General features: G+C 28.5%; 1 protein-coding gene across 1 annotated transcript; it reads left to right on the forward strand.

The window, feature by feature from the left end:
* Window positions 1-1568: 1568 nt before the first annotated feature.
* LOC100164515 (contactin) lies at window positions 1569-14109 on the forward strand (the record flags this gene model as incomplete). Its single annotated transcript, XM_008189249.3, is given in 18 exon segments — window positions 1569-2020; window positions 5966-6195; window positions 6322-6561; window positions 6732-6885; window positions 6962-7139; window positions 7213-7413; window positions 7478-7580; window positions 8993-9174; window positions 10386-10676; window positions 10749-10886; window positions 11196-11336; window positions 11427-11596; window positions 12403-12541; window positions 12628-12765; window positions 12827-13062; window positions 13123-13299; window positions 13367-13552; window positions 13935-14109. Coding segments are annotated over 18 exon segments (3268 nt in total), but the record flags the coding sequence as incomplete, so codon positions are not given.
* Between the last annotated feature and the right edge of the window lie 1774 nt (window positions 14110-15883).

Below are 15883 nucleotides of genomic sequence, written 5' to 3' on the forward strand. Positions count from 1 at the left end.
GGTATATTAAAATAAAAATTTTTAAAAATAGTAATTCAATGAGCAAAATACAGTAATTGAGTAATGTATTAATGTAATTCCTATTAATTATTTTAAGTGCAGGTATAAAATTATAAATATTTAAAAATCAAAAATTACATTATTGATTTATTAAATTTACTTTGCTAACAGATGGGAAAAAGCTCTGGGAGGGGTTATCCCTATCACCCTCCCCCCAATAATTATGCCACTGAAGCTATTATTTATTTGTATCATGAACCTATTCACTCTGTTAGTCTGTTCTACGGAAGGTGGAAATCTTGTTTTCTCTCTCTGGTCTACGCGCAACATAGACAAAATACATTTACGCAGTTTTCTATGTTTTTAAGTAATTTTAGAGTAAAAAATCACCCATTACAAAAAAAAATAGAGAATCATATTTTTGAGGGAATGACATATTGATTTGTCTAAATATTGTCTCAAAACAATTTAAATTACCAACATTTTTTTGTTTATTTTGAAAGTCCAATACAAAATCAAATAACAATAAAATATAAAATCAATAAGTCATTCCTTCAGAAATATTATTCTCTATCTTTTTCTTGTAATTGGTGATTTTACTCTAAGATGACTTAAAAACATATAAAAAAAACTCTGCGATATTGCGTTTTGTCTATGTTCTGCTCAAGCCAGAGAGAGAAACAAATAGTGCGCCAACATCCTCTTAACAATAATATTATAATATGCAGATAGAAATATAGAGTATTATAATTTATAGTAATTAAATATTAATTAAGAGGACGCTACACCCGCATGTGTTGTCTCCATCTTACAAATGTACAGTAACTTGTACCATTGAGTATAGATCGTATCTATACTCAATGCTTGTACCTATAAAAAAAACCGTTTGACGCGGGACAACGCTATAATACTACTTCTGTATTAATATCTAGTAATTTCCCAAAATTCCACAACGCATAGAGTAGAACTTCATCTGTGTCGTAGACTCGTAGGCTTTATATATTTTTATAACACTAACTCATGGTTCACATATTATATTCATATAAATATATACATGTTGTATTGTGTAAAAAATTCAGGGGGGGGATAAGTGGGATATGACCCCCGCCATGTCCCCTCGTAGATACTCTCATATTTTTATTGTTGCGGTAAATCGAAATATCGAATTGGCACTCAAATTATAATATTGATAATTGACCATACGTAACACCTACGTAATAATATTATGTATAATAGCCAATAGGTAATATTTTATATTATGCATATTGCATATTAGTCAGTTAAAATGTTATATTAAATAGGTAGGCATGTTCGCTTTACAGATCTACGTCATTAAAATGTTATTGTTCCTAGCGCCTTGTGGACTGTAGTTCAAACAAATAATTAAATATTTGAACATTTTTAATTTTTACCTCCATAATGACTAACGAGGGGCTTGTACGAATACCTTAGATCATAATATTATACAAATTGTATTTAATATGATCTAAGACGAATACCAACGGACGCAAAATTCCGTTTAACGAAACTGATAACAATTAATAAAAAAAACCACCTTGTGCATTGTTCCAGACAATCATTGGGCGGGCGTGTTCCGGGATGCGACGGTGATAACAGTTTAACAAGACAGTAAACATAATATTCTCGTCGTGTTTTGTCATTACTCATTGGTATTTACAATTTACGCCATCTATTGTTTTTTTTAAATCGTTGCCTTGTTTTAATTTGCTCTTCACGTTCTCGTCAAATCGCGATGAACGGCCATAAACCAGCATAGTAAATCAGTAGTGAACGAGGCACAGTGCTTGGCTTTTTTATTTCGCTTTTCAAAATGATCAAGCCCAGCTATCTGTGCGTTTTGGCCGTCCTGTGGTGCTCGACACCGTCGACATGGTCGCAATTCAACGACGTGGAAACCACCTGGCGTTGCCCTCAGTATTGGGTCCAGTACGGAAACTCCTGTTATAAGTTTGTTAAGTCACCATTCCGACCGAGAAGTGAAGCTCACAGAAACTGTCAGGTATGTATTGTCAAAAAATAAATGTGTTTTTTTTTTTTATTGTTTTCTATTCAGAATTATTTGTTTTATTTGTAAAATGCAGTATTCAAGATTAGTTATAAGGTATATTGTGTGGTAAGGTGGTAGAAATTCATATTGGGTGTACCGTGTACGTAATAAATTTGTTTCATAAATGCATGTAATTAATCTGTACGAAATCGGTTGTTTAACAATACCTATCAAATATTATTTAAAATGTTTTTAATTTGATGTTATTTAAGGATTATTAAAGTTGGAATACATTTATTTAGTACCCAGTAATAGTGTATAGTATAAATTTATCAAGCAGAGAGATAATTTAATCCAATTTAAATTAAAAATTGTATTTACTAGTTCAACATATCCTTCCCCCCTGTTACTGTAGTATGCAATTTACCAAACTGTTACTGTAAGCCGTACGTAATCCATCCTAAAATTGTATTGAATTAATATATTATTTATTATAAACTAATACCTACCTAATTCATAGTATATAATTAGTCCATATTAATACATATTTTAAAGTATTATTATATAATATTATTGTACTAAAGTGGTGTTTATAGAAACAATTTATAACAAGTTATACCTTTCAACCACAGTATAGTTGCTCTATCTTGTCTACATGCTGTTATATGCACCAGAACTAAGTGAATCCAATACCATACTAATTCAAATCAATTATTTCTGTTTGTGTTAACTTGTTGTTACACCTATCATTGAGATCAGTGTATAAATAACACTAATTACTTATAGTCAGGGTGGGGCAGGATCTTTGATACAAGTATTTTAGGTACAATTATATCTTGTATCTTATATCTCGATACAGTTATAAGAAGTATAGAGTATTTTGTATTGCAATATATTAAAGCAATACTTTGAAACATTGATTTTTTAATGACTATAATACTATTCAGGTTAGGTACGTAATGGTTGTATGACCATCTTACCATAAAGCTATATCCGATATAGGAGGTACCTATTTTATCGTATTTTATACAAATAAACCATTACATAATTATCCTTTTCTTCAACAACTTTTTATTTAGCTTAAAACCAGCTTGTGCTCTTCAGCACCTGTCAAAGTATATTTTTGTATGTAGGATTTATAAATAATCCTACCAGAGACAAATATTGTATGTTGTTATTTTCAAAAAAATATTATTTTTAAAAAGATACATTGTCAAGTTATATAAAATATAAATTAAATAGATTTACCCTGACTAATATTATTATACATTAGAATTAAACATTATCCAACCAAAAATACCTAGTGTCTATAGTAGTATTGTAATAATAGTATAACAGTAATATAAGGAGGTATATTACTAATATTAGTATAATAATTAAGTTATTTTCTGTAGCTCAGTGGTATAAACCGGCAGTGGCGTAGGAAGACTCATTAACGCCTCTGGCAAACTTGGAAATGCGCCTTTTCAAAGATAAAAAAATTGACGAAATTATATTTTTTTTTAACATTTATTATTTTCAATTATCAGTTATTTTCAAGTTATTTTTACTGCAAAACATAATATCTATGATTATTTTTAAAATGTTGCGCCATTTTCTTTTTTCATTTTTGAACATTTTTATACCTCACAGTCAATAGTTTTAGTATCAAGTATCCTTTTTTTCTAGTTTTTTCCATTTTATACAGTTTGTTTATGCAGTAAGTTAATTTGATGATCAGGCAAACGAGGGTTCAAAAGTTGCAATCGCTAAGACCAGAAAAAAAAGCACAATTTGCGGTACAAAAAGATGCATGGAAAACAAAAAAGTTTATTTTTTGAAATACTATATATTAACTATTGCCTTCAAACCTGTCCACCATTACTAAGATTACGGTTATTCTCATCATGTGGATAGGAGTTTTGATTAAAAGTGATTGGAGGAACATGTTCAATTAAAATAGCCCTTTTATATTAACCTTGGTGTTATTTTGGGACATTTCGCAGGATCATAACTACAGTTAATGGAACACAATTCATCATTACGTAGTTTGTGCAGATAAACAAAATCATTTCGAAATGTATTATGAAAAAATTTCATTTTGAAGGTAGAATAAAAATAAGTATTATTTTTAAAGCACAATTTTGCGCCCCTTCACGATTTGCGCCCCTGGCGTAGGCACAGTTCGCCATACCCTTGCTACGCCACTGTAAACCGCTATGTTGTCTTATTCAAATCTATCAACTATTGAATAGGTATCTAATATTGTGATACTAATTTTTAAGAATCTTGCCCATCCATGTCTGTAGTATATTATGTATTGATTGAAAAATGTTTAATGTTGTGAATCCCCAGTTCTCTTATTTAATTTATTTTATCTTATCGTATTAATTAATATGATAAGATAATTAGGTCATGAAAAAAATGAGGTAGGTATATCGTAAATGTTTATCAGGACTATAAGTAGATTGACTATTTTTGTATATCATGTATAACATCACAGATTCACAGCTTCCCCACCATAATTTTAGCCCTGAACAGTGCCGGATAGATAAGATATTTTGCGCCTGTAGGCAAACATTTTTCTGGCGCCCCCCCCCCCCCCCTAAATACTAATTATTCGTAAGTTCATAGGATTATAAAATTAATAATATATACTAGTTAATATTATATTTATTTAACATTATTATCAGTAAACACAGTATTTAAATTTGGGAGGGGATGCTGGAAGACATTGTTTTTTTAGCACTAGGTTACACTTTAGATATACAAAATACAATATTTTATCATAAATTAGATTAAATTAAATTTGTAGTTTATACATAAAAAAAATACAAATTTGTATTAATTATGACTACTTTATTTATTTTATAAAACAAATTGTCGCTTTCTAGCCTTACATTTTGAGAATTCTTTTATTATATTAATAAATGATATTTCATTTAAGAGTTCACTTTCTATGTTTAGTTATGCTAAAGAATTTAAGCGTTCAGCACTAGTAGTAGACCTTAAATGAGTTTTGATTTGTTTTAATACTGAAAACGATCGCTCTCCAGAACAATTTGTTTAGGCCGTAGACAGGTACATTCGAAAAACTATTGACAGGTTAGGGAATACAAATTCAAGGTCATTTTTTTTCATAAAGGACAACAGACACTACTGAATGGCATTCTTCTTTTTTTAATTCACCTTCTTCTATGAACATATACTTAAAATGGTCACATTCATTAGATAATATAATTTCACTTTCAATATCTGTTGGGAATTTTTTAAATAAATTGCTTGCACTTTTGAAAATTAATGTCTTATTAGTATGGTTGTATAAAGTTGGTATATATCCATAAATTTGTCTCTGAACTACATATGCATCCATTCTAGTTTTCAAACAAGAAGTCAATGAATCTATTATATTAAAATATGTATTTCTTATAAAATTCGATTTTCCATCATGCTGCTCATCATCGTCAGTTTCATCAAATATTACCTATTAATTATAATTTTTAAATTAGTTTAAATTAATTTTAATTATTATAGTGTATATTTTTTTTAATATTAAATGTATACAACAAAAAAATATTTTTTAGAATTGTTCTAATTTGCAATAAATGTATTAAATTTTGGCGCCCCTGTTTGCTACCGTGCCTAGTGGTTAATCCGACACTGGCCCTGAACCTTGATTCATCCATAATCTTAGCAGCCAGGGCTGAAAAGGAATCTATAAAAAATTGTGTTTGTACTGATCACTGAATCAAGTTATTTATAATTTTTTATTTGTACTTAATGTATCTACTTCAAATTGAATGTATAAATGTTAATTTTAATTAATATCATTTTAATAGAATAATTTATTTGAACCTTTTTAAGACAATTTTGTATAATTCCTAATTATTTATTTGACCAAAAAATCATTTATATCTGTGAATAGTATAAATTATTTATTTTGTACTTAAATTACTTGATTTTGAACCTCTTTTATAGGCTTTTGGAGCTGATTTAGCTAGTGTCAATAACTTAGATGAACATGGCTTTCTCATAAATCAACTCTTGCAACAAGACCCACAACATAGACAGTGGTATGTAGGTGGTAAACAAACAAGCCCCGGAGTGTGGGTAAATGATGTAGAAAACAATATCCCACTTATTGATATTGAAAGTGCACTCTTACCTGAACAATACACTACATTAAACAGAGATTATATAGCATACACGTAAGTCGTAAATATATCTTGAAAAAAAAATTATACCTACATTTTATGACACTAATCTAATTTAATTTATAGAAATGTGTTCTACTAAATTAATAGAAAATATTATATAACAATTAATTTTTTCAGGTATTCAGTTCAATTACAAAAATGGGGATTTGAAAAAGTTCCAGGAGACCGGTATTTGCTTTATATTTGTGAAATACCTCTTAATAAACAGCATTTAATAGTTGAAGAACGTTCCTATAAGTATGGCTATAATATTGATGATCAGCAAAAAGTTCCTCGAGGTCCTTACTTTATTAAGGAACCAACAGATGTAGTATTTGATAGTTCTGGATCATCAATTACCAACGATGTAGCTCTGAGGTGTGTTTATACAATTATAAGACTTTTCCATTGTTATTAATAAAATTAATATTTATTAATATTAATATGAATAAAATATTAATTGGTTTAAATATATTTAAAATATTTAATTATTTTATTTTACTTTTAATCTATTTATGTATTTATAAAAAAAAAAATATATATTTTAGTTGTGTTGCTGGAGGGTATCCAACACCAACGTATGAGTGGTTCAAAGAAGATTATGATAACCAAGATCAATTATTATCTATAAAAATTGATCCACTAAGTAATATGAGATTCACATTAAGTGGTGGAACCCTTATTATTTATGCTCCTAAGAGGGTAAAAATTAATACAATTAGTTTTTTTTTTTAAGCGATGATTGAGGTATATAAACAAATTTTATTGGTTGAAATAGGATGAAGACAGAGGTCGATATCATTGTAAAGCATCAAATATGTTTGGTTCAGTTGTTTCTGAAAGTATACAACTTTCATTTGGATTTATCGGTGAATTTAATTTACAACGTCCTCTTGAACGTGGTAATAAAAATTGGGGTAAAACAATATTTTGTGATCCTCCTCAATATTTTCCTGGTGAGAAATAATTTTTAAATACTTTTAAGATCTACTCTCAAATGATTTGTCTATTAATTTTGACTGTTTTTAGAGGTGAGATATTTTTGGGTCAGGGAATCATTTCCTAACATGGTTCAAGAAGATCGGAGAGTGTTTGTCTCATTTGATGGATACTTGTATTTTTCCTCTTTGGAAGAAAGTGACGCTGGCAACTACAGTTGCAATGTGCAAAGCGAAGTTTCAAAAACCGGCAAAAATGGGCCCTTATTCCAGTTACATGTAGTGACACATTGTGTGTATTCATATTTTTATAGTTTATATAAATTTTTTTAATTATACTTTTTTTATGTTTTAAGCTGACTATCAACAACTTATACTACCCAACAACTTCCCTAAAGCTTTTCCAGAAGCACCTATTGCTGGTCAAGAAGTTAGACTTGAATGTGTTGCATTTGCATAGTAAGATTGTATTCTATCTCATTTTTTTTTTATACATTATTTTATAATTTTATATTTTACTATCTACTATACATTTGTTACCAAATGGGTTATCAATTTAATAACTTGTTATATGTAGATATTGGTGTTATTTTCTAGATATTTTTTACAATGCCTAACAAATGTAGGAAAATACTATATTACATTTTTTTTAAAATATAAACATTGACTATGAATTATAATTAATGAGTGATGATCTTTAGGTAATGTGATAATTAATCTTTTTACTGCTACACTATTTATGTACAGAAACTTGTGTATGCTGCATAAAATAAAATAAAAAATATAATTATTCATTTTGAGAGTACGGGATCTAATTATTTAAGTTTAAAATAATGTGAAACAGGGTTTCTTAAAGTTGTACGGTTACCGGCAAATTATAATATTACATAATACAAAGATGTAATAGTATGTCTGGAACAGTGAAAGGGTTAAGTGGCAATTATTTTTTTACATAAACTAAATTAGTTCAACTACCCTATTTTTATAAGTCAAAATACCATGCCGCTTTGAGTTACAAATCTTATTATTGGCACTGCGCTACCAAGCACCCATCTTTTAGTCAATATATTATTTATATATTTATCATTAGATTTTTAAAATCCCTATGGTCCTGTGATAGTATATTATAAACTTCCTTCTTTTCAAAGACTTATCTGCTTTTGTAGCTAACAAATTGTATACATAATACGTGCAAACACAAAGTATGCTCGAGTTGAGCCATTCGACCTCAATTTTTTTAGTTTTTATTTTCTATAATTGTCAATGAAAATTTTATTTGTTGAGTCAAAAAGCGTGAAAATTATATACAAGACTCTTGATATATTTTTTCTATAGCAGTTGAAAAATATTAAAAATACATAGGCACACCTTTTTTTGATAAGCATTTAAAGAACGAATTTTGACAAAATTTATCAAATTTAAAATTGAATAATTATTTTGTAGTTAAAAATTCATAAAATGTTCAACTTTTTTATCCAAGGATTGAAAATTTAAAACAAAATTCTACGTAAATAGTTGATTCTCTTACCAAATAATCTAAAAAATACATAAGTACAGCTTATTTTTATAGTCATTTTAAGTTCAAATTTGGATGAAATTACATATTAAAAAATTTAGAATAACTATTTTAGTTATTTTGTCGTGATTGTATAATATATACAATATATTAATATAATATATAATATGATATTATTATATATAATAAAATAATATCATAATTTCCTGTAACATCAATAAATAATGTACACTATAACTCAGTAAATATAACAGCAGAAAAATAATTAATTTAAATATTATCCATATGGTATTAAATTACTAAAAAATTTGTTTTCTAATTAATAACAATTACTTTTGATTAATTTTACTTTTAGTCCTGTACCTTCATACAATTGGACAAGAAAAGGTTCTCCATTACCTAAAGGTTCTCATTTGACAAGCTACAACCGTGTGTTGGTAATTCCTGAAGTTCAAGTGGAAGATCAAGGAGAATATAATTGCCATGTTTTTAACGATCGAGACAGTAAAGAGAAGAGTGTTACTCTGACAATACAAGGTAATTAAAAATTGTTGCTATGGTAAACAGCTTCTGCCTGACAACTGGACGAACCATTTTTGTAATGCCGCTATGATTTATCAATAGAGGGCTGATGTTAAAAACTTCAATTTATGTCCTACAAAATATCTAGATATTATATTGAATTTTAATCATCGGTAATTGTTTCCAAACTATTTTTCTGCATTAAACTTCCATTGGCTGATGGTTGTTTTACAAATAAACTATTAGTACACATTGGACTGTAGACAATTGAAAGTATTTATTATAGATTTTGCCATTTCAGTATTTTTCACGGCATTATGGAGTGTTCAATGTTTTAGATATTGGGAACTTTTCTACTTTACGGGACACCGTTTTTTTTGAATTTTTTTTTGGGGACTTAGTTATTTTTTGGGTAAAAACAATTTTGGTGAAATCAGAATTTGGCGCACGAAGTTATTTTCGAAGTTATAGCTAATCGAAGTTTTAACTTTATATATTAACCCCTAAATACCTATAATGCTAAAATTGACGTAGGTATAACAGTTGCGCAGTGGTAGTATCGTTGGCCTATGGACCCGTCTGTCGGCGTTCGAAACTCGGTCATGAGTGCGTTGATTTTTTGTATTTTTTTTTTTTTTTAAAACGACGATTTTAACAACAATTTTAAGATAGGTTTCAAAAAATTTTGTAAAATTTTTTTTTCTAAAATATGTATTTTAAGAACTTACGCTTTCAAAAATATTGTTTTAAAATATATGTTTATTGCCAGCGTGGCCACTCGCTCGCTACGCTCGCTCGGACATTAAAATCGAAAATATCCTCCCATTAGCTGTGCAAACCACCTCGGGTGAACCTAGGTTAAGATGAAATAATAACAATTATTAATATTATTGTGTACCATTGACACAACGTAAATAGTAAAAAAATCCGGGTTCCAGCTCGGTTCACTTTTCATGGCATAGTCATCATACCACCACTGGGCCACGACGGCCCGCTTGACGACGGGACATTTATGGGTTATTAAACGTATTATATACTAACTTTGAAGTATCATAACTTCAAAACTAAGTCCAAGCCCCAAATTCTGACTTCACCATTCGTTTTCAGCATACTTAAATAGATAAGTTTCAGAAAAAAAAAAATGCAAAAAAAAATGTATCCCGTAAAGTAGAAATATACCAGATATTGTGTACAGTTTTATATTATACCTGTGTATATTATTTTAGCTGAACCAAACTTCACTATCCCACTGGAAGATAAACACATGGATCACCTGTCAGATTTGACGTGGACATGTGAAGCTTTTGGCGTTCCAGATGTAACATATAAGTGGTTTAAAAATGGTGAACCACTAGAAATTGATCAGCTATCAACAGAAGACCAAAAACGGTACATGATACAGGACAATGTATTGACTATTAAATACCTAGAACATGCTAAAGATTCAGGAATGTATCAATGTCAAGCTCGTAATACTTTAAAAGCCCGTTTCTCATCTGCACAATTAAGAGTTCTATGTAAGATCATTATATTCTTTAATATACTCAAAACTATAGTGAAACATTTATGATATGCTTTATCTTTTATAGCTTTACGTCCATCATTTAAAAAGAAACCGTTAGAGCCTGAAATATATGGTGCTGAAGGAAAAAATGTAACAATTGAATGTAATCCTGAAGCTGCACCTAGACCTAAATTTACTTGGAAAAAAGATGGATATATAATAGGTTAGTTGTTATGTATAATTGTTTTTAAATAAATTATTATATAGACTTAAATAATTTAATTAATGTTGATACATTTTTCTTCATATACTTAAATATCTTAAATTATAAATTATGAAAAACTACTTTTTTTCATTTAAACCATTAATATATAAATGTATTTAAATATACCTAATTTGTGTAGTATAATATTTATATACTAGATTTACTCAAAAATTATTTTGCTGATTTGAAATGTTTCAATCCACTCTTTTAACTGTGTTTGTATAAATCACATTTTTCATTGATAAAATGTTATTACTTATTGTCTAGGGTCTGGGGGTAGGCGTCGCATATTAGAAAATGGAAATTTGATAATTAATCCAGTTGGAAGAGATGATGAAGGTATGTACATATGTATTGCTGAAAATATTTTTGGAACCGAAGAAAGTCATGGAAAACTAATTGTTATGCGTAAGTTAATGTTTTGTTAAGTAATTATATTATATTATATTATAATAGTTTTTATTTTATGTTTTTGTAATTATTATAATTCTACTGTAGGTGGCCCTGTATTTATAGAACAATTAAATCCCCAAATTAGATCGGTTATTAAACATGATTTACTATTACGATGCCAAGCTGTTTCTGATGAACTTTTAGACATTGCATATGTTTGGACCCACAACAATATGCCATTGCTTAATTCTAATTCTGAACTCGTTGGACATGTTGTGAGTATTAGTCTTTTAAATCACCTCCTATTGTAAATCATTCATCTTGACCTAATTTATATTATCAATTTGTATCTGTAAATATAGGTAACAATTAAATTATTTTATATCATACATTTTAATTAATTTATCATTTTTAATGAATGACAGGTGACTGGCACCTGAATATTTATTTATTTGGCTACGGACATAAGTCCATGCACAAAATATAAGTATAGTAAATAGAAATTACAAAATAACTTTTTTTTCTCAAAATTATGTTAGTAATTATGTTTCAATTAGAACAATAAGCTTATAAGTGATAAAAAAAAAATAAATTATGACAGAAAAAAAGACAAGAGGCCTCTCAGCAACTAACTAACTTATAACTTAATTACTACAATTACAACAAATTTAACAAAAAAAAAAAAATAAATAAATAAATAAACAATATAATAATGATTATGTTTAATACAATTTATAGGAATTTTTAAATTTTAATAATTTTCACACTCACAACTTACTTACATATAAATATTAACATCATAAAATAGCCAACAAATGGAAACTGGTAATATTTTTAATTTAAAGTTAAATAATAATAATTATTTCTATATACCTAATGTGTTTTAATTAATTGTCATATTTGTAATAAAAAAAAGCTTTCACATAATGTAGTGGTCGGGAACATAGGCAGTAGTCCATTGCATAATTAGGTAGTTGCGATAACCAATAAGTACCAACAATTATCAAATACCTTATTATTATTATATACCTTTGCATTTAATTAATTTGTAAGTGTAATAATTAACAATTTAATGTTAAAGAGCATAAATGGTGGAGAGTTGTACATTCATAACATGACGTTGGAAGATTCTGGCGAATACAAATGTTTTGTGCATAGTGTAGTTGGAGAAATATCGTCAACAACTACTTTATTTGTTGATGGACCTCCTGGACCCCCAGGTAATATTATAACTTTATCTAAACATTGTAATACAATAGTATGTTCAATGTACTTACAGTAGTTTATTATATTATTTGTTGTATAGGTGGAATACAAGTTGAAGTCTTAAAGACATCTGTCAAACTGCAATGGACTGACGGTGCTGCAAATGGACGTCAAACTATACATTATAATGTAATCGCCCGTTCACAATGGAACAGTACTTGGTATACAATGGCCTCAGGTAATTTTGAATAAATACATTTCTATTTTGTCTTACTTAAAACTGTTATTTAATGTTACAGATATTGTAATCAAGGAAGTTGATAGGTATAATGGGCGTAAAGAAGCATTTTTAGAAAATGTTCTACAACCCTGGTCCAAGTATGAATTTAGATTGGTAGCAGGAAATGATATTGGATATGGTGAAATATCTCTTCCTTCTCCTCAAGTGAACACACCAGCTGATCATCCATATAAAGCACCTTCAAATATTACTGGTGGTGGTGGCAAAATTGGAGATTTAACAATTGTGTGGAAAGTAAGTTATTGTCACTTAATTTTCTATAAATTGGTCTAACTATATATCTTTACCATATAGCCTCTATCTTCTCAAGATCAAAACGGACCAGGTATCTATTACAAAGTATATTGGAGACGTATGGGTCATGAAACAGATTTTCAGTATGAGACATTGCAAGATAGTGGTAATATTGGAATGGCAGTAGTGCACATTAAGTCAGAATTTTATTACACTGAATATGAAGTCAAAGTTCAAGTAAGAGTTTTTAGTTTTATTTATCAAAATATCCTCTATTTGCATAACTCATTTTGTGTATCTATAGCCCTTTAATTCAATCGGACCTGGTCCTGTATCAGATCCTAAAGTGATATACAGTGCAGAAGATATGCCACAAGTATCTCCACAACAAGTGAATGCTATTTCTTACAACTCAACTGCCATTAATGTAAGTTGGGTACCAATTGATCAATCACGGGAAATGTTACGTGGTAAATTAATCGGCCACAGAGTAAGTATACTTCATAATATATTTAATATATAAAATGATTCTCCAAATGTATTTGTACACAATATATTATCAACACGTTCAATTCCGACGGTATTTTAGTATCTTACTCCACACGCCACGTCTATATTGATAAGAACATGTGATCTTGTTCTAATCATAAAAATGGCAGAAAATTAAAACCAATTTATTTCTAAATCTTTACTAAATAGCATACTAAATCTTATAATCATACATTATCAGCTGAGTATTCTACTATTCTAGAAGCTTAAAAATTCATATAAAATTACTTTGATACCTTTGCCACCAGGGTGTATTTGAAGTCGGCTTTGAACCTGTTAATTTTTTTTAATATTATAAATATTAATTAATTTTTTTGTTTTAGTTAAAGTATTGGAAAAAAGATGCAAATGACAGAGAAGAAGATTCTGTATACTATTTAAGTAGATCTGTTAAACCTTGGGCACTTATTGTTGGATTGCAACCAGATACAGAATATTATGTAAAAGTAATGGCTTTCAATTCAGCTGGAGAAGGTCCGGAGAGTGAACGATTTATTGGTGAGATCTTAAATCTAACAAATGTTAATAGACCATCTTCTCTTTTTATAAGCTAATTATTGAATATTATTTGATTGATCATCAACTATATATTAAATTAACAGTAAAAAATATTAATCTACTGGTAATCGTTTAATATGTGACTTACCAGACCGAGTGATCTAAACGTATTTGGATTGGTGACCTACTACTCGGTATGAAGTTTTAACACGTGAACCATAATTTTATTTATTTATTGATTTGAATATTAATCCCATTTAACTCGACTACCAACATATAGTTAATTTTCTTTCACACAAAATGAACCATCGTCCATCAAATATAAATATTTATATTGTTGAATTATAATTTACAATCTATATATATAAAAATGAATGTATGTGTGTCAGTGTGTGTGTCCATGTTACCATGGCAACCATTTATATATTATTTAGAGATTTCCGTCCGTGTGTGTCTTTGTATTACCATGGCAACCAATTATATATTATTTTGAAATTTCCGATAAAATGTTTGCCATGGTGATATGTAGAATTATTATTCATATAGAGTTGGCAATTTTAATGGGCAACGAAGTGAACGGGATCAGCAAGTTTATTATAAAAATTTGACTTTTTCATGTATTTTAAACTATACTATTTAGTATTTTCATAAAGTCTGTGATATCATTGGCAAACAGAATAAGGTAAGATGACGATCATCTGTAAATTAAACATAGTAATCCCACGATGGTAGGAATGTGGTGGGGATGCATGGAAATGAACATGTTTTGATCGCTACCCAGTAGTACTCTCTCTTGGAGCAGAGTTTATTAAATATTGCCACGAGGCACCACATATAGGTTTCGTTTTGGTAGGTCACACATTAAACTCAATTTTTGCTTGTTAAGGTCACATATTAAACAAATACCATTCAATTTATTTATTTTTTTTTTGTATTGATGGTCTTTTCTCTGTTAATATAATAACCGCTAACATTTTGCCTCCAAAGATACATTGCTAAAAAGGTGGGCAAGTGGATGTTGCTCTGCTTTACAGTAGGTTACAAGTGGGTTACTGTATAATGGATGGTATTAAATTTGAATTCAATGATATAATATAATTGTATAAGAAAAACGATTCTGAGCGGAGATGGTATGTCAGTCTAGGTACAAGACATATTATATACTTATCTATGGTTTTTAAAAAAAAATTGACCTATAATAGGTACCTATAATCAATTCCAAATTAATCACAATATCCATTAGGTACTTATAACGTGTTATACATCAACAACAAACCGTGATACTATCATAGATATATAATAGTATACATTAGAAGTTTCAAGTATCCACAAATAATATTATACAATCATAACAAAATAACTAAAATAGTTATTCCAGGTTTTTTAATATGTAATTTTGTCCAAATTTGAACTTAAAATGACTATAAAAATAAACTGTGCTTATGTATTTTTTAGATTTTTTGGTAAAAGAATTAACTACTTACTTGGAGACTCTTGTTTTGAATTTTCAAATCTTAGATACAAAAGTTGAACATTTTATACATTTTTAACTACAAAATAATTATTCAAATTTAAATTTGATAAATTTTGTCAAAATTCGATTTTAAATGCTTATAAAAAAAAAATTGTGCCTATGTATTTTTAATATTTTTCAACTGCTATTGTAACAATATATCAGGAGCATTTCGTTAAATTTTTACACTTTTTGGCCCAACAGATAATACTTTATTAATATTCAGAGAAAAAAAAAAATAAAAAATAGATATATGAAATT

This window comes from Acyrthosiphon pisum, chromosome X (genome assembly GCF_005508785.2).
Source record: "Acyrthosiphon pisum isolate AL4f chromosome X, pea_aphid_22Mar2018_4r6ur, whole genome shotgun sequence".
NCBI lineage: Eukaryota > Metazoa > Arthropoda > Insecta > Hemiptera > Aphididae > Acyrthosiphon > Acyrthosiphon pisum.